General features: G+C 36.0%; 1 protein-coding gene across 3 annotated transcripts in view; it reads left to right on the top strand.

The window, feature by feature from the left end:
• Window positions 1-17,511, top strand: part of NRK (Nik related kinase) — a 159,730-nt gene extending 142,219 nt beyond the window's left edge. For 2 of the 3 annotated variants that reach the window (XM_049872092.1, XM_049872091.1), the window contains exons 24-28: window positions 2,697-2,797; window positions 4,809-4,958; window positions 8,181-8,316; window positions 12,122-12,261; window positions 13,962-17,511. In XM_049872092.1, the coding sequence (XP_049728049.1) occupies window positions 2,697-2,797; window positions 4,809-4,958; window positions 8,181-8,316; window positions 12,122-12,261; window positions 13,962-14,057 (623 nt within the window). In that variant the 3' untranslated portion in view covers window positions 14,058-17,511. Of the gene's footprint in view, window positions 1-2,696; window positions 2,802-4,378; window positions 4,522-4,808; window positions 4,959-8,180; window positions 8,317-12,121; window positions 12,262-13,961 lie in introns of all 3 variants that reach the window. The other variant, XM_049872093.1, reaches the window with a different exon arrangement.
• The last annotated feature ends 586 nt before the right edge of the window (window positions 17,512-18,097 follow it).

Below are 18,097 nucleotides of genomic sequence, written 5' to 3'. Positions count from 1 at the left end.
AGGATTTAATGAATTAAAATTTGTGTAACACTTAGAATAGTGACTGGCACTACTATTTATTTTTCCCATCTTAATGTTGTGTGTGTGTGTGTGTGTGTATAACTTTGATTATTCATATGCTGATTATCTGTTTTGTGGCTCATTCTGGCTACCCATAATGTTTTTAGTTTGTATATAAATGTACAAAATACCATATCCATGGAAACCGAAGTGTTATTAATAACAATAAAAAGAGAGAAGAGCACCAGTATTATATTGTATAACGCGATACCCTTAAATCCTTTAAGTTTATATAACAGTCTAAAAAGGTAAAGTGATTGGAAATACCAGAACTGGCAGATGTTGCCAGTACTTTTAGACTGAGGCCTAGTTACACTTTACAACCTAGCTTGGGTTTCCCAATATGTTAAAAAAAAAAAAAAAAAGAAGAAGAAGAAGAAGAAAGAAAGTGTGTGTATTTGTTTTGGCTGTAATTTGACCCACGTGTTTTGGGAAAATAAAATAGAAAAAGGGCAGGGAGAAGATACTATAGGAATATCGTTCTTTATTTAGAGTGCTTTTATTTTTAATTCACATAACATAAAATTAGCTAGTTTAAAGTGTACTGTTCAGTGGCATTTAGTACACTCACAATGTTGTTTAACAGTTTAGATCTTTTAAAACATTTTCATCACCCCCAAAGGAGAATCTGTACCTACTAAGCATTCGCTCCCTATTCCTCTTCCCCCAGCCCCTGGAAACCACTAACCTGCTTTCTGTCTCCCTGGATTTACCTATTCTGGATATTTCATATAAATGGAATCATTTGTCTGACTTCTTTCACTTAGTATAATGTTTAAGAGTTTTATCTATGTTGTAGCATGTATCGGTACTTCACTCAATAATAGTCCACTGTGTAGATGTACCTCATTTTGTTTTATCCATTCATAACGTGATGGGCATTTGGATTTTTGCTACCTTTTGGTTGCTATGAACATCCTTGTTCAAGTATTTGGTTGAATACTTGTTTTCAATTCTTTTGTGTATCTAACTATGAGAGGAATTCCCGGGTCGTATGATAATTCCATGCTTAACTTTCTGAGGGTAGACATCATGTTTTTTGAAGAAAACCTTATGGATGACCCTGCTTGCCTGTTGGCTAGATGGTGCTATTGGGCATGGGCCCAGATTTGGTTTAGAGCAGTGGTTCACTTTTTGAGGAACTTTCAAATGGTTTTCAACAGCAGCTGAATCATTTTACATTCCCACCAGCAATGGATGAGAGTTCCAATCTCTCCATATCCTCTGCAACACTGGTTATTTTCCAATTTTTTTTTTTTATAATATAGCCATCCTAGTGGGTGTGAAGTAGTATCTCATTGTTGTTTTGAATTGTATTTCCCTAAGGACTAATGATGTTGAGCATGTTTTCATGTGCTCGTTGGTCATTTACATATCTTCTTGAAGAAATGTCTCTTCTAGTCCTTTACCCATTTTTTGAGCTAAAATATATATATAACATAACATTTGCAGTTTTAGCCATTTTAAGTGTGCAGTTCAGTGCCGTTGCTTATGTTCACAATGTTGTACAACCATCACCACTATTGGTTCTAAAACTTTTCATCACCCCAGCCTTTGCTTATTTTTTATTTGGGTTGTTTGCCTTTTTTGTTGTTGAGTTGTAAACGGTTTTAATATATTCTGGATGTTGCACCTTTATCATATACATGATTTGTAAAATACTCCCTCCCATTGTGTAGATTGTCTTTTAACTTTCTTGACAATGCCCTTTTCTGCATAAAAGTTTCTAACGTTTAACAGCTTTACCAATATTTTGTTTTTACTTGTGCTTTTGTTTTCACTTGTGCTTTTGTTTTCATATCTAAGAATCCATTGCTTAATGCAAGGTTATGAAGATTTACCGTTATGTTTGTTTTGAACATTTTTATAGTTTTAGCCCCTATATTTAGGTCTTTGGTACATGCTGAGTTAATTTTTCTGTACCGTGTGAAGTTAGGATCCAGTTGCATTCTTTTGCATGTAACTACTCAGTTGTCCCAAAACCATTTGTTGAAGAGACTATTCTTTCCCCATTGAATAATCTTTGGCACCCTTGTCAAAAATTAATTGACCATAAATGGATGGGTTTATATCTGGACTCTCAATTCTATTTCATTGATTTATATTTCTATCCTTATGACAGCACCACGCACTATTATGATTACTGTAGGTTTGTAGTAAGTTTTAAAATCGGGAAGTAGGAGTCCTCCAACGTTTTCTTTTTTCAAGACATTTTTGGCTATTCTGAGCCCCTGTAACTCCATATGAATTTAAGGATCAACTTTTCCATTTCTACAAAAAAGTCGTTGGGATTTTGATAAGTATTACATTGAATCTGTAGATAGCTTTGAGTGGTATTGTCATCTTAACAATATTAAATCTTCCAATCCATGAATATGAAATGGTTTTCCATTTATTTATGTCTTCCTTAATTTCTTTCAGTTTTCAGTGTACAATTTAAAGTGTTTTGACCTAAGTGGTGAAACTATAAATTTTTTCACCTTTATGGGGACATCAAATTTTAACCATGTAGCTTTTCTCAAAATACGTGTTCTGTGCTTTTATATCGTGCTTGTGACATTTTCAATGGCAAATACAAATACTTTATTTTTGTTAACTCTATGGAATTGTTACCTCTTTATATTTTATCATTGTAGTTCAACATGAAGAAACAACTTATATTGCAATTGCTTTGAAATCATCAATTCACCTTTATGTGTGGGCACCAAAGTCCTTTGATGAAAGCACTGCCATTAAAGTGAGTGATCTCCTTTTCATTTGGACTATACTGTTTTTCTTTTCACAGGAAATTATAAACAGCAACGTTTTGGAATATAAGTGCAAAAAATATACATCATTCTTCTACAATTAATGTAATTTGAATATATCATTTCAATAATTATTGTTTAACCCTTTTTTAGACAATTCACAGGCACCACAACAAGAGAGATTATGAGGGAACTCCCTGACCTTTCCCCTTCCCACCAGCTCCTTACTCCCAATTACTGTAGTCAACATGAAGATGCTTTCTTCTAGAACCCCAAACACAGGCTTTGGGTACCACCACAATGGCTTCAAGCTGAGAAAGTCCTTATTCTCTCTTAGTGGGGGGGCGGTGGGGAGCGGAGGGAAGGTAAGAAAAGATGCAGCAATGGTAGAGAGTGGAATCCCATTGGAGGAGGTATAAGGGAGAACAAAGCCTTTGCTCCAATTACCAGGACTCCAAAAGATGGGGGTGGGAGAAAAGGAGTGGGTCTGTATTCCTTCCAAGCTGGAACTCTAAACACATTTCTCTCTAGAAATATTGTAAGGCATGGTGGTTAAGTTTATGTGGATTCCTAGTAGTATTTTCACCGTTAGTGTTGTTTAGCTAAATTTCTATGGATCAGCTTCAGAAGTTAATGATTTCTTTTTTATCATGTTCCATAAACTGAGGACTGTTTTATATAGAGTAACTTACAATGCATCAAAATTAATGCCATTCCACTTAAATAGGATTATTTTCCATTTATTTGATAGTAATAAGGATGAGTAAATAAACTGGTGGCTTTATATAGAGTCCAGTAGCTCCTAACCTAAACTGTACACCAGAATCACCAGGAGCATTTGTTGAAAATTGAGATCTCAGACCCAACCCCAGATGGAATTAGTGGGTCTGGAGTGGGGCCTGGGAATCTATATTTTTAACAAATGCCTGGTTGATTTTGAACTAGTTGGTCTGTGGACGAGTGTTTACAAAGTACTGATAGGTATACATACATCCTGATAGACCTCAAGACTTATGCATGAACTACTGTTGTACCTTCAATCAGGATCTGTTTACGTGTTATATTTTATAGGCCAATACATCATACGTATACGATAAAGATGGCCTAATTCTTATGACTGTCTTTCAATGTCTATTTGCACAATAAATAAACAGCACATAGAGAACTATATAGGCAATCTGGGTCTGCCCTGACACAGATTACATCCCTGATCTGATCTCCCTAAACTGAGCCTTGGGTCAGCTGTCAGTATTTGGATATGGGTTTGTTCTTGGGGGTCTGTTGATTGGTCAGAGCTGCCTGGTATGGAGCTGGAAAGGAAAGAGATTAAGTACCAACCTCTGTCTAGCTTGATACACAGTTCCTGTTCCAAGTCCTCATTTCAGTTCTTGAATCCCACCTCATGACTCCAGTATGATGAATACCATGATACTCAGTCTTCTACGCCGATCTGCCTTGGCAGTGAATCCTGGTTTGGCCATCGGTGTCCTTGGACTAGGAACCATAGGAGCCTAGAGTACTCCCATTCTGTGGTAGGTTAACATGTCTGACTTTTTTCATTCCCTACCAAGTATGCATTGATCAATCAGCAGACTCTGAAGGAGACTACATGTCCTATGAAGCGTATATACGAATACTCGCAAAAATACAGGCAGCTGATCCAGCGAATCGGTTTAAGAGACCAGATGAGCTCCTTCATTTGCTGAAGCTCAAGGCAAGGAATTTAAAGATAACAAACAGAGTGCACTACCATGCCAGGCTCTTATGATCCTTGGCAATTTGCTCTTTGAAGGGAAACTCAAGATTTATAATCTGAATATAAATATGTTCCTTTTTACAATAACAGACCTAAGAGAAGTTATATAGTCCTTTATATACATAGTGCCATTTTAAAAATAAACTTGAGTTTTAAAAACCTACTAAGCAAATAGTGGGGGAATTTTTGCCTTAGTCAAAGTATCATTTTTGGCCTTTTGTCCATATTTGGTTTTATATTTGCAGGTATTTCCAACAGTTGGTCGTAAGCCAGTGACAGTTGACCTGGCTATTGGTTCTGAAAAAAGACTAAAGATTTTCTTCAGCTCAGCAGATGGATATCACATTATCGATGCAGAATCTGAGGTTATGTCTGATGTGACCCTACCCAATAACGTAAGATAATACCTTCAGATCCCTAGAAATTATGAGTCATCAGTATTAGAGTTTTTTCAACCGTCAAAACCCTTAAAGGTTCAAAAATATGATTAGCAATATATATTTGGGAACTGAGACCAAAAAGGTAAGTATAGAATACCAGCAGGTAGTTCATGGAGAAACAAAAATTGCTGATGGTTTCTTAGTCCAGACAGGTGAGTCTATACAATAGATAGATTTTGTTTGTCTAGAACTGTCTGTTTTGTTGGTTTTTAGCGAATGAAATTTACATTTGAAAATCTGTACTTCTGTTGAGAAACCAGGTCCACATTTCTATCTGGCCATTATCAACTGGAATTGATTTGTGCTTGCCCCATTTTACACGGGGTCCGTGCTGTACATGCCCTAGCCATCCACTTTATGGATTTAGCATAACTAGCCCTTTTTAGGTATTTGAATCTGCGATCCTTGCTTCAATCCTTGAGCACCCCCATAATGCATCAACAGATTCTTTAAAAATACGTGAGTATAAAAATCTGAACCATTCGTATGTATATTCCTCGTCTTTATCCATATCATATTACTTTAACTGTTTTGTATAACAGACTATCACAGTGTTCTCTTATAGTATCAATTATAGTTGGGATTTTTGATTAAAGGATTCAGTATTTTAAAAGCCAATGTACCTCAACTTTTAACCTCTAAAATAATTATAAATAGTGAAAATATGGCCCAACACCTAAAAAATGACTAGCTATAAAAATACAATGAATATCATTTATACGAAAAGCACCAACATAGCATAGTACAGACACACACATACCATATAAAATATAATTCCACTGTATCTCAAATTTGATGATAGCAATGACTTTTGTATTATTTAAAATTATTTTTAAAAAGAAAGACTGGACCAGCATTTCTCTGCTTCACCCTTTCTTAATTCCCTACTTTATATATAAAAAAAAAAAGACAACTAAAATTTTTAGCTGTTTAGTATTATATAAAAATTCCAGGAGAAAACTCTTAAATATTTTTAAATCACTGTGTTTTTCTAAGGAGCCCTAGTGGCACGGCAGTTAATGCACTCAGCAGCTAACTGAAAGGTCAGTGGTTCAAACCCACTAGCCACTTCACAGGAGAAAGATGTGGCAGTCTGCTTCCATACAGATAATAGCCTTGGAAACCCTATGGGGCAGCTCTACTTTGTCCTGTAGGGCCACTATGAGTCAGAATCGACTCAAAGGCAATGGGTTCAGGATTGTTGTTGTTATTTGCAACCCAGTCGGCTCTGGCTCTTGGTGACCTTACGTATAACATAACAAAATATTCCCTAGTCCTGTACCATATTCATGGCCATTGGTATTAAATAACTGTAGCTGTGTGGTATTTTGAACAGATTTCAGGATTTCTCATACATCTCTGAGAAATTACAGAGAGCAATTGTCAGATCATGGTGGGGACATTTAAAAAAAAGGGTTTTGGTCATATTAATAATCTAATTAGCTGATCACCTAGTTATCATGTACGATTATATAGAAATCACCCTGAAAATGTAGAAAATACTGAACCAAGCCCAGGCAAGTCACCTAACTATGAGGTCATGTTATTTTTGAGATAAATATTACTCTTTGGATGGGTGTGTCTTCCATAGCTTCCTGCATCTTATTTTTTTCTGCATCTTTTTTTTTTTTAATGTTGTGTCAGATAGCCTTTATTTAAAAGTGACTGCAGTGCTGAACATTACAGTAGTGGTCCAAGTTTACACTTGTTTGAGAAGCCATTCCAAAAAGCTGAGTCCTATATGCCACTTGACTACTAAGTAAGGAGAATTATTTCCTTGTGAGGCAATCATTAGTAAATTATTGTAGAAACTAGAATAAGAGAAGATGAGTTTCTTTAAAACTGTTTTCTGACCTAATTAAGATGTCTTATGTATATTCAAAAATACTATTTTTAGCTACATACCCTAGTGTCTTGACCCATCAAGAGAGAAAGGACTCTTAATACAAGAGAGGGAAGGGTGTCTTCTGAAATGGAACATGCTAAAAATAGTGTTTTCCCCAAGAGTGCTAGATCACAAAAGGGAGCCATGTGTGCTAAAGACTAATTGGTTACTTCAGGAATCATCTGAGAAGTAAGAGAATTTATATCTGAAGCCTTCTGGGTTTGCACCAGTCCTGTCTTATTCTATTTTTTTAAGACAGCCGTCTTTCTGGCACTTTTTTCTCTCTTTATCTCTTTTCTGATTCAGTTGCTCATGCGAGTGCCCAGGCAACGCATTAAAATTGCTTTTCGTCTCTGGATTCCCATTTTAGTTTTAAGGATAGTAGTTGCTGAGACATGGCCTCAAGCACTTGGCCCAAGTGTGATCAGTTTGGCAAGTATAGTTTCTGACTTTCTTCCTGTAATTTGCTAAATTCGAGACATGATAGAGTAGTGTAATTGCTCATGGATCGGGGAAATACTGTTTAATGTGACAGTTTCTGTAGTTTAAGCAAATTTTGTCACGTGTTGTTTTGTGCAGCATAAAAATTAGGAGTGCTTAGATATTTCATAGTATCTCATGCCATCTACTAAGTCTCTGAATTGGGTAAGTTCCTTGGCTTTTGTGAGTCATAGTCCTTTGCATATTGAATGTATTTTAAGACTATATACGTTAGATAAGAAAGCATAGGTTTGGTGAGGAGGAGGGAAAGGTGACTGCTGTATCAAGCAGTGAAGAATATTATAAAGCTCCCTTTTATACACATTTCCAGCTCAAGCTATTTTTAAGTTAATTTTCTATTTCTGATTTGAATTGGCTGATAATCTGTGATTGTGATTGGTTCACACATTTATTATTAAAGTGTTCATAGATGTGCTGAATTGAATCTTAAATTCAACTCTGTAGAAGCAACATTTCTTCTTTTATTATATGTAACATCTTGCGAAATTGCAGCAGCTTTCTCTGTGTTGGAGATATATCTGAACTTGTTTCAAGAAGGGATTTCTCAGAAATGTAAAGGAATATTGCACAGTGACTACTTTAGGCCATAAGGAAGGCTCTTTTCAAGTTTGGGATGGCATGTAGTTTCATTTGGAAATAGAGGCTTTCTCTTCCTTTCCCTGCACTTTGAACCTCTTTTTGGTCTTTATTGCTCAGTCAAGTTGCTTCAATTAAAGTAATAGTGATAAAATGTTGGACGTATAAATCTTTATGAAACGTAATTCCAGCCCCTGGAAATCATTATACCACAGAATATCGTCATTCTACCTGATTGCTTGGGAATTGGCATGATGCTCACCTTCAATGCTGAAGCGCTCTCTATAGAAGCAAATGAACAACTTTTCAAGAAGATCCTTGAAGTGTGGAAAGACATACCATCCTCTGTAGGTGTGTATAAAATTTCCTACTCTTTTAGATGATCCCAGAGCAGCTTTGCGAGAGTAAAAAATATGTCCTAATAAAAGGTTGCTTTTATTATCACATTTTCTCAAGGTACGTAGGGTTAATTTGGGATCCTGCACACCTGGTCGTTTAGGAAGACAAACTCTGTGTGTGTGTGTGTGTGTGTGAGTGTGAGTGTGATATGCTTAAATGCCTTCACAGGAATACCACTAAGAAGCTGCTTTTGTTGTTCATTTGAAATAATTGAAACAGGAACTAATGCTATTCCACAACAATCTATACTTTTATTTTAACTCTCTTTGCTTGCAGATGTTACACAGATGTTGAAAATGCTTCTTTCCATCACATTGATTTTTGGGGTTTACACTTAAGAAACTGCCAAATGGTCATGAAAAAGAGCAAAATGTTTCTATTTCGCACAGTCTGTAGTGTTCTGTTTAATGACTGATACTTCTGTGAAGAATCAGATATAAACTGAATAAGTGACCTATTGGTTGTCACAAAAATTTCATCATTCCTCATTTAGAAAAAAGATAGTTAATGACTGACTGGAATGCCTATTAGATACCACCTGGATGGCAAAGTAAACTGCCTTTTCATCTTCATCAGACAAGGACTTCTTTTTTTTTTTTTTTCCTTCCTAACCATTCAGGGCTGCTGAACTAGGAAATCAGAATAATTCTTGTGTATGTCTCTGAGGCTTGGTAAATGTAGGGGTGATTGTAGATAGAGAATAGAATACATACGAAAGTTAGAAATATTAGAGAAGGCAGAAAGATTTGATAGAGAATAAATACTCATGAAATAAGGAGGAATTTAATGGAATAAATAAAGGGGTGAGAGAGAAGGAAAGAGAGAAAGGAGGAGAAGGAAGAAGAGAAAGAAGAAAAAGTAGTCTGTCAATAAAGAACCCAGAACCTTTTGAAATCTCTGTGAAATTGCTACATGTGTTTCTCATGTGGCTTTAAGGACCAATTTGAAAGAACCACCTTTTAATGGTCATTTTTCATTATGGGATAACGGCACTTTGCACTGCATCTGCAGAATCCCTTTTTTTTTTTTTGCATACAATAGTGTTAAGGATTGTCCTGAAAACCTTTTCTGTTATCTCCAAACAGGTAAGAATTCACAGAGGGCTTATAACTGTTCTAAGCGACAGTAGGTATACGCTTACAACATAATTGACAGATCTGGGGCAAAAGGAACTAAAAATAAAGAATATTTTTCTAATCTTTAGAGTGGTAATTTTGTGATCAGCGTGTTAATCAGAAATGGGAATAAGGAAATTCAACTCAAATGAGAGGTTGAACAGACCCCTGTATTTATGCCACTAGACAATCATAGAAATCAAAGAGATCTTGAAAAGTCATCAGGCACAGCTCTTGTCATTAGGACACCTTCTGACCTAAAAGAAAAGGCTATTTTAATTTGATAGAATTTGAAAGACATCTATCTATATGTAAAATAAATTATAATACTATAAGAGCACGATGTTTTGGTTGGCCTATTAAAAATTTTTGAGACTGTAGTAAAGATTCCAGTATAATAGTAACTTCAAATACATCAATTACTCTAATTTTCTGTCTAAAAAAAACCTTCTTAGCAGTTTAAAACTAGCCCAGATCCAGATGTCCTCAGTCTGAAAGTTTACACTTCCTCAAGCAATAATAAGTATTTTTAGTAATAGGATCATTGCTTTGAATTTCCAAACAAATGTTTAGAGGCAGAGCAGTCACAGCAAGTACTACTAAGTGTCCAGCCTCAGAAAGCAAGCTGTCCCATATAGCTACTCAGTAGCTAGGTTTAAGTGGTGAATTTATGTGTCAAATTCTGCAGCAGGCTTTGATTTTAAGACTAAGGTGGAAATTTGGGGATGCCATATCAATTGTGTACTTGGATTCAGCAGGTGGCCTATGCATTAAGTGTAGAAATCTTTGCCCTGTGAGGTTGTTGACAAAAATACCACTTTTTAATGAAGTAGTCACATAGGTGAATAAATTCAAGTCCAGATAGACTAAATCTATTAACTTGTTCCCGTCACCCAGGCCACTGTGATTTCCCTTGCTTCCCTTATGTCTGCGCTGATTGTAAGTCTAATCTGAAACTGAACGTATAAAGTCGTCTTCCAGGAGAGCAATTTTTCTGAATCAAAAAGATTGTAATTTGATCACAATTTTGCTATCATTTTCATATGCATCATATTTTGAATTTTAATGTAAAAGGAAGGAGGAGATAATAAATGCTTCATAAGTTTTAGTTGAAGGATTCGAAATGGCTCATACTATGCCTATAAAGAGCCACTTTTATACAAGTTTAATAATATCTTCATGAGTCCTTTTATCCATATTTAATGCATGCAAGCACACACCAGATAAATTTTTGTTTAAACAAAGGCATTCTAGAACATTTGAGAAAGGCTAAGGAAATATATATATACATATATATACCCAAAAAAACCATTGCTGTCGAGTTGATTCTGATACATATATGTAGGTATGTGTGTGTGTGTGTGTGTGTATGTGTGTGTGTATATATATATAATTTCCAAGCCCAGGGGGTGAAGAGCTTAAGTGCTATGGTTGCTAACCAAAAGGTCAGCAGTTCAAATCCACCAGCCGCTCCTCGGAAACCCTATGGGGCAGTTCTTCTCTGTAGGGTCGCTATGAGTCAGAATTAACTGGACAGCAATGGACTTGGTTTTATATATATACCAAAACCAAACCAAACCCATTGCCGTCGAGTCGATTCCGACTCATAGTGACCCTATAGGACAGAGTAGAACTGCCCTATAGATTTTCCAAGGGGCGCCTGGTGGATTCGAACTGCCGACCTTTTGGTTAGCAGCCATAGGACTTCACCACCACACAACCAGTGTTTCCATACATATATGTAATACTATATATATATAGTAATTTTATCAACATTGAACTATAATATAAGAAAATTGAAAGTCCAGTCAATTCACTGATTTCTGATGTGTTGATATGGGAATGAGGGTGCCTTGTTTTGGTGTTTTCCAGACTATTTCAACTTTAATCAAAACCTTGATATTTTAAATACTAGAATTGTATTTATTTATGGGAATTTTCTTCCTGTTAAAAAATATAAAGATTATCAACTTGAAAGTTGGACACTTAACAGTTATGCTTTTCCCTATGCTCGAAAATACCTTACAACACCAGCTGGCAAGTATGGCTATTTACATAATGAGGTTTCTGCTTTAAGGTAATTATTATCATCATCTTTATTGTCACAAAGTAAAATAAACGTGACCAAAAAGTTAAAATCAAAATATCCTGAGCAGAAGAAAGCCTTAACAGATTCAAACGAGCTTCAGTTCTGTTTATAAATCATAATTTATTGAATTGCATTAGAGTTGCCAACGTCATTCTTTTGGCAAGTCATTTTTCTTAACAGTTTTCATTTTTAAGAGTCAGGTTTCCATGTGTGCCACTTGAGTACAAATACGAACCCATATGGAATGCTGTACTTTACTGAGACTAAAACAAAGAATGACTGGGTAGATTTGAATGTCCATAAGGAACCCTTGACTTTTTCTGGGATATTGGTAAAGCCAGGAGATCTAGAAATTCAGTATTGGTCACAATGGTATCATAAGATAGCTGGTTCGAACACCATTCCTGAGCAGCAAAATTGCCAAATCACTGACTGTAGAAGGAGGAAAAAAAAAAGAGTGAGCCTCTTAATAATCAAACATTGACCGTGGTTGTAATTTTCTTTCACTGCTGGAAAAATTTTGTGCTTTTATAATTGTTAATTTTTATCGTAGCTTATGAGTGTACACAGCGAACCACAGGATGGGGCCAAAAGGCCATTGAAGTGCGTTCTTTGCAATCAAGGGTTCTGGAAAATGAGCTGAAGCGCAGGTCAATTAAGAAGCTGAGATTCCTGTGTACCCGAGGGGACAAGGTATAGCTTACATCTCCCAGTTATACAAAAATAAAGCAAACATTAAAAATTAGCTAAAGAAAGTTATATCCTTTTCCTTCCAGTCATGAATGCATTTGTGCTATATTTTTCAAACTGACATACTTTTGATAAAAACAATGTAAAATTTTGCATCCAAATATTGATTTGGTAAATGGTAAAATTTGGTTTCAAAAGGGAACCATTTTTTTTTAAGGTAAAAATTCTAGTCATGTCCTAAGCGAAGTTTTGCCATTACCTTGTTTGATGTGAAATCTATTATTGTATTTGATCCATAACCCTTTGCATTTTCATATTAAACTGATATTTTAAATAGAATGCTTGAGCAAATCTGCCTTTTAGACCTTTAGATAATAATCCAATAAAAGAAAGCGGAAAAAATTATGTGATAGGCCTTGTGCTAGGTACTTTGAAAAGGCATCTCATTTAATCATCGCGAGTGGGCATTATTATCTCCATTTTGCACCAAAGAAAAATGAAGTTGAGATTTGGCAATTACTTGGGTAACTTTAATCAGTTTTGACAGCCATTTCAGATGGTTTATATTGAAAAGATCATTACGTAAAATCAGTCCCTACACATTATGAGAAATAAAATCACAAAGCTAGAATTAGAAAACATTCACATTTAAACAACACTGCAGCGGATTCAAGTATCAGAGCAACTAGGGTAAAGCAAAGCATATCAAGGAAAGGTGCTGATTTACAGTGCAAAGGGATGTATGTCATGGAAAGTGCCAGTGTTTGAGGTCAGACAGACCCAGGATGCAGTACTAGCTCTGATACCTAACTAGGTGTGAGAAACTGAAAAGTTTGATTACTCTTTCTCAGCCTTAGTTTCTTCATCTCCAAAATGGGGATATTAATAACTGCTTTGGAGATCATCGTGAGAATTAATGGTAATGTGTATATAGTAAGCATCTCACAGAGTGCCTGGCACATAAAAGGTGTTAAGTCAAGAGTAGATAGTATATCTTATCATTATCATCATCATTATTATTATGTCACAAGCCCTCCTAAGTATAACCATTGTAGATGTTGAAAGCCCCAGTCATGACAAAGAGGCCCCTGTTTGATATTTATGTCCATGTTCTAGTCTGATTATCTTTATGGCACAAACCACATTTACCCAACATGTCCTTGTCTGAGCCACTGTGTTTAACGCATATCAGTCTATTGGTGTTGGTCCATGTCACTGAATAGTGAATCACAAAGTAGAAAATTTCAGTAGTCACATAACACCAGCAGCAATGGCAGACAGCAGCTAAATAATGTAACTGTTTCCTTATCTTAGAAGAAAAAGAAAAGACAACAATAGCAGACTATTGAAAAGAAAAAAGAAAAAGGGAATTTTAAACTAAAACTAATCAAGAACTTCAGCAGATGAATGCCACCCACAACAAACTAACTTTTTTAAAGCCATACAAACTAAAACTATATAGAATATGATGAGTTTATTTTTTTCATATATAATTTAGACTCCATACTAATTTAAATTCTTACTCTTTTTTTTAATTTCTATTCAGAAGAAAAAAGTACGGTTTAAAGTTTTATTGGCAGATGAAGATGACTTGAAATTATAGTTGCATCCTAGTACTTAAAACTTTTGTCTATCAAATATAAGGTTAAAATATATTAAATGTCTACTGATGGTGTCTCTTTTTTTTTTTTTTTTTTTTGCAGCTGTTCTTTACCTCTACCCTGCGCAATCACCACAGCCGGGTTTACTTTATGACCCTCGGAAAACTTGAAGAGCTCCAAGGCAATTCCGGTGTTTAAAAGATTCCAGTGATTTATTATGACAGCATTTACAAGCATCACAAATATGTAATTCGCATCTTTAAATTTCTGAGATTAAATGAGCATTCAGCTTTTTGTTGTTGTTGTTGTTAGGGAAAATTCAATCAGAGAATTAACTTTTAATGTAGCACAGAGTAGTTTTAATGAGCAATGCAGCTTTATATAAAATTAACTATAGCAAGCTCTATGTACTCCAATGGTGTACAATGTCTTTTGCACAAACTTTGTAACTTTTGTTACTGTGAATTCAAACATTACTCTTTGGACAGTTTGGACAGTATCTATATCCAGATTTTACAACATGCAGTCAAGAAACCTGTTATGAGTTAGAGTCCAGGTGGTTTTCAGAAGAATTGGCCCTGACTGAAAATTTTCAGGAAAAGAAAGTCAGCAACCAACCATGTGTGATTTGTCCAAAGTCATATAAAGAATCAAAGGTTGGATCATGAAATGAAAATAGTAAGGACTATGCTGTAGAGCAGACTAATGTCTAACTAGTTCATACCTAGAGAAGCTACAGTGAAAACAAGGGAAAAAAAAAAGCAAACATTTGCTATGGAGGCGATTCCAACTCCTGGCAACCCCAGATGTGTCAGAGTAGAACTATACTCCATAGGGTTTTCAGTGGCCAATTTCTCAGAAGTAGATTGCGAGGCCTTTCTTCCCAGACACCTCTGGGTGGACTTGAACCTCTAACCTTTCAGTTAGCAGCCAAGCACTTAAAACTGGTAGTGCCATCCAGGGATGCCCAATAAAGGGAGAAGAGCCACCCATTTCCTCACTGTTTGAAGGACCTCCATGACAGTTAAACCCACAGATAGAGACCAGTTGGGTGCTTTTCACCCCATATTAAGCTAGTTTTCTCCTGATAAAGAAGAAAACCTCAGATACTTGTTTTGTCTCAGAACCCCAAAGATGTGCAATAGCTGTTTTTACAAACCACCAAATAATAACACTTGCAAGCCAGAATAATAGGACTGATCTCCTATATACATGGACTGTAGAATGAGTTTTTTGCTTTTTTTTTTTTTTAAATCCTTTAAAGTAGGCGTCAACTCCTCCTACAAAGATGGATTGGGTTCTTATCTGGCCAACAGTGTGACCATCAGATAGCAACACATATTTTCCCAACACCATATTAAACTATATAAAATTGCCTTCTAGTTATTAAACAAAAACCAGAAAACATAATAACAAAAAACTTTGCCTGCTGATAGTTGTCTGTGATTTTATTTCTGTGAAATCAAAAATTAATCCGAAAACATTTCAGTGATAAGTCCATATGTAGAGACAATGTTTTTTTTTAGAGACAATGTTACAGGTTAAAAAACTTCTAAGGTTTTGTGAAAAAAAGTAATATAATCTCATCACTATCTAAGTCCACAAAATTAGACTGATTATTGAAAATCATATTAGTCCATCACCCAAATATAGACGCCATAGCTAGGTGGCGTTGGTCACCTGCAGTAATTGCTACCTGGTGAAAAGCATAATTTCTGCATATTCATCCTCAATACCATGGTTAGTTCTGGGGCCGGAGAGAAGCAGCAGAACTACCACAAAGTATACCTCAGTGTAATTCCTCTAGTTCTGCTTCTAAAATTGGAAGACAGTGCTAGTGGAATAATCATTTCCAACTACCTGGTTAACCAAAATCCAAAGCAGCTGACTATGTGTGATTTCAGGACAGTACATAATTTCTGGCACCCAGGGTGCCAGAAGTGAAGATTTGGATTTTCCTAACAACTTATATCAAGAGTGTCATAGCTCAATATTGAGAATTTAGGAGAACCTGAATCCATGAATTAAAGAAATAAATGTGATTCACATTTCTGTTACTGTGACACAATAATGTGACCCTAAAACTGGCTTACCCTTGACGAGCGTTTACAACTCGAATGACTTTTTAAATACAGTAGTTTAAAAAGAAAACAAACAAGCTTTTACGTCAAATTATTTCCTTAGAAATAATCTTCACTATTATAAATTTGTACACCAAAAAGGCCATGGGGAACTTTGTGCAAGTACCTCATCGCTGAGCAAATGGAGCTTGCTATGTTTGAATTTCAGAAATTGTTCTCATATAAGTAGTGTAGAATCAAGTCTTTTACAAATTCATTTTTTTTTCTTCATAATAGTTATTCAAAGTTAAGGTTCAAAATTAAGTCTTATATTAAAATCATACTGTTAAGGGCGGTAACTCTTTTAGTATATCAACTCCCATTGTGCTCTGTGGCTGTTATTCCAGTAAACATTGGACATTGTTAACTGAATCTACAAAGGTGTCCCGAAGTAACCAAGCAAGAGAGATTGCAGATTTATAACTGAACTTTAAAGGATAAGGTGTTAATGAAGAAAAGAAGCAGGGCACAGATCAAGAAGGATGGTTGTAAGGTTGGGTGGCCAAACAGAGCTGAAGACCTGTTGCCTCCATGTTAATTTCAACTCATGGCAAGACCACGTGTGTCAGAGTAGAACTGTGCCCATAGGATTTTCAGTGACTGATTTTTTGGAAGTAGATTGCCAGACCTCTCTTCTGAGGCACCTCTGGGTGGACTTGAACCTCTAACCTTTCAGTTAGCAGCCGACTGCATTAACTGCTTTCACCACCCAGGGATTCTGGCCAAAGAGAAAGGATTAGAAATATTTAAAGTAGTTCATAGGTAATAGATTTAATCAGAAATGTTCGTCTGGAGCCTTTAGATCCTTTGCCAGCTAAAACTCAAAAGTGAAGGGACAATGACAGTGCATAGTCAGTGCACTTTGTATTTGAGGAAATCATATCTACACCCCACCTTGCAGCAATAGCACCTGGAAGCCCCAGCCCATCACAGAAGCACGGGTGGGGGACCCCGGCAAGCCAGTTTTCCTAGTCCTGTGATTTGAAGCATGAAAAGTTTGCCTGGTTATGAGCAGCATTAGGGACAGCACTATGTAGTCTTATTTTAGTGCAATTTAATTTTGCCACCAAAGCCCTTCTCCAAAATAAATGGCATTATTGCAAATTAGAAAAGTATGGGTGAAAAGGGGTGCTAAGAAGATTTCTGAGTGATTACATCTGTTGAGGTAAGGTAAGCTCCTCAGGGGAGGCAGAAGGAAGAGGGGGATAATCATTATTAAGACTGGAAAATAAACACACCAGAATCACACATAAACATGCACACGAAGCATTAGCACGCATAGATTTTAGTATTTTCAGTGCTGCCACTTTCTAGATAAATTAATCACTATTTTCTGCCAAGATTCATTTAATTGAAACAGGACGCATAAAACTAGGAATAATGCCACGTGCCTTCAATGGGATCTTTTAAGTACTCTTTTCAATTAGTTTTGAGAAATGTGCCTATTTAAATCTGTTCTAACTTAAAAATATATCAAATCAATCTTTGAGACTGCTAATTGTTTTATCAGAAAATCTGCAATGAATCAGTGTTTATCCTGTAAAAATAAAAATTATTCAAATGATTGATGTCATTATTGAAATATACTTGCCTAGTGTCTGAAAATTCATTTATTTAATGGAATAATGCACCGCTGGGAAGGTATTAGCGGTTCTGCCTGTTTCTACCATTAGGTGTTCTGGCCACTCAGGGGGTCTGTTAATCTGATGAGAACTTTCTGGCTACAGTGGTGGAATAAGAAACGGGTACAGTCTCACACGTATGGATGAAACCCAAACAAATTTAAATGGTGCCTTCCTTCCCACCCACCCCAGTATCTGAGAGTTCAGTGGAGAAGAAAAAGAGAAGGAACCCTTTCAGAGAGAGGAGTAAAGATTTATAGTTTCTTAGCATTCATGAGGAAACCCTGGTGGTGTAGTGGTTAAGTGCTAACGGCTGCTAACCAAAGGGTCGGCAGTTCGAAGCCACCAGGCACTCCTTGGAAACTATAGGGCAGTTCTGCTCTGTCCTGTAGGGTCACTATGAGTCGGAATGGATGGCACTGGGTTAGGTTAGGTTACCATTCATGAAAGGATGTAGGGCAGGCTGATGGTGAAAAACGGAAGGTAGAGTAATTAT

The sequence above is a fragment of the Elephas maximus genome, chromosome X, assembly GCF_024166365.1.
Source record: "Elephas maximus indicus isolate mEleMax1 chromosome X, mEleMax1 primary haplotype, whole genome shotgun sequence".
In the NCBI taxonomy this organism is placed as follows: Eukaryota; Metazoa; Chordata; class Mammalia; order Proboscidea; family Elephantidae; genus Elephas; species Elephas maximus.
The sequence above is the reverse complement of the archived record's forward strand: the minus strand, read 5'-3'. Positions and strand labels throughout refer to the sequence as shown.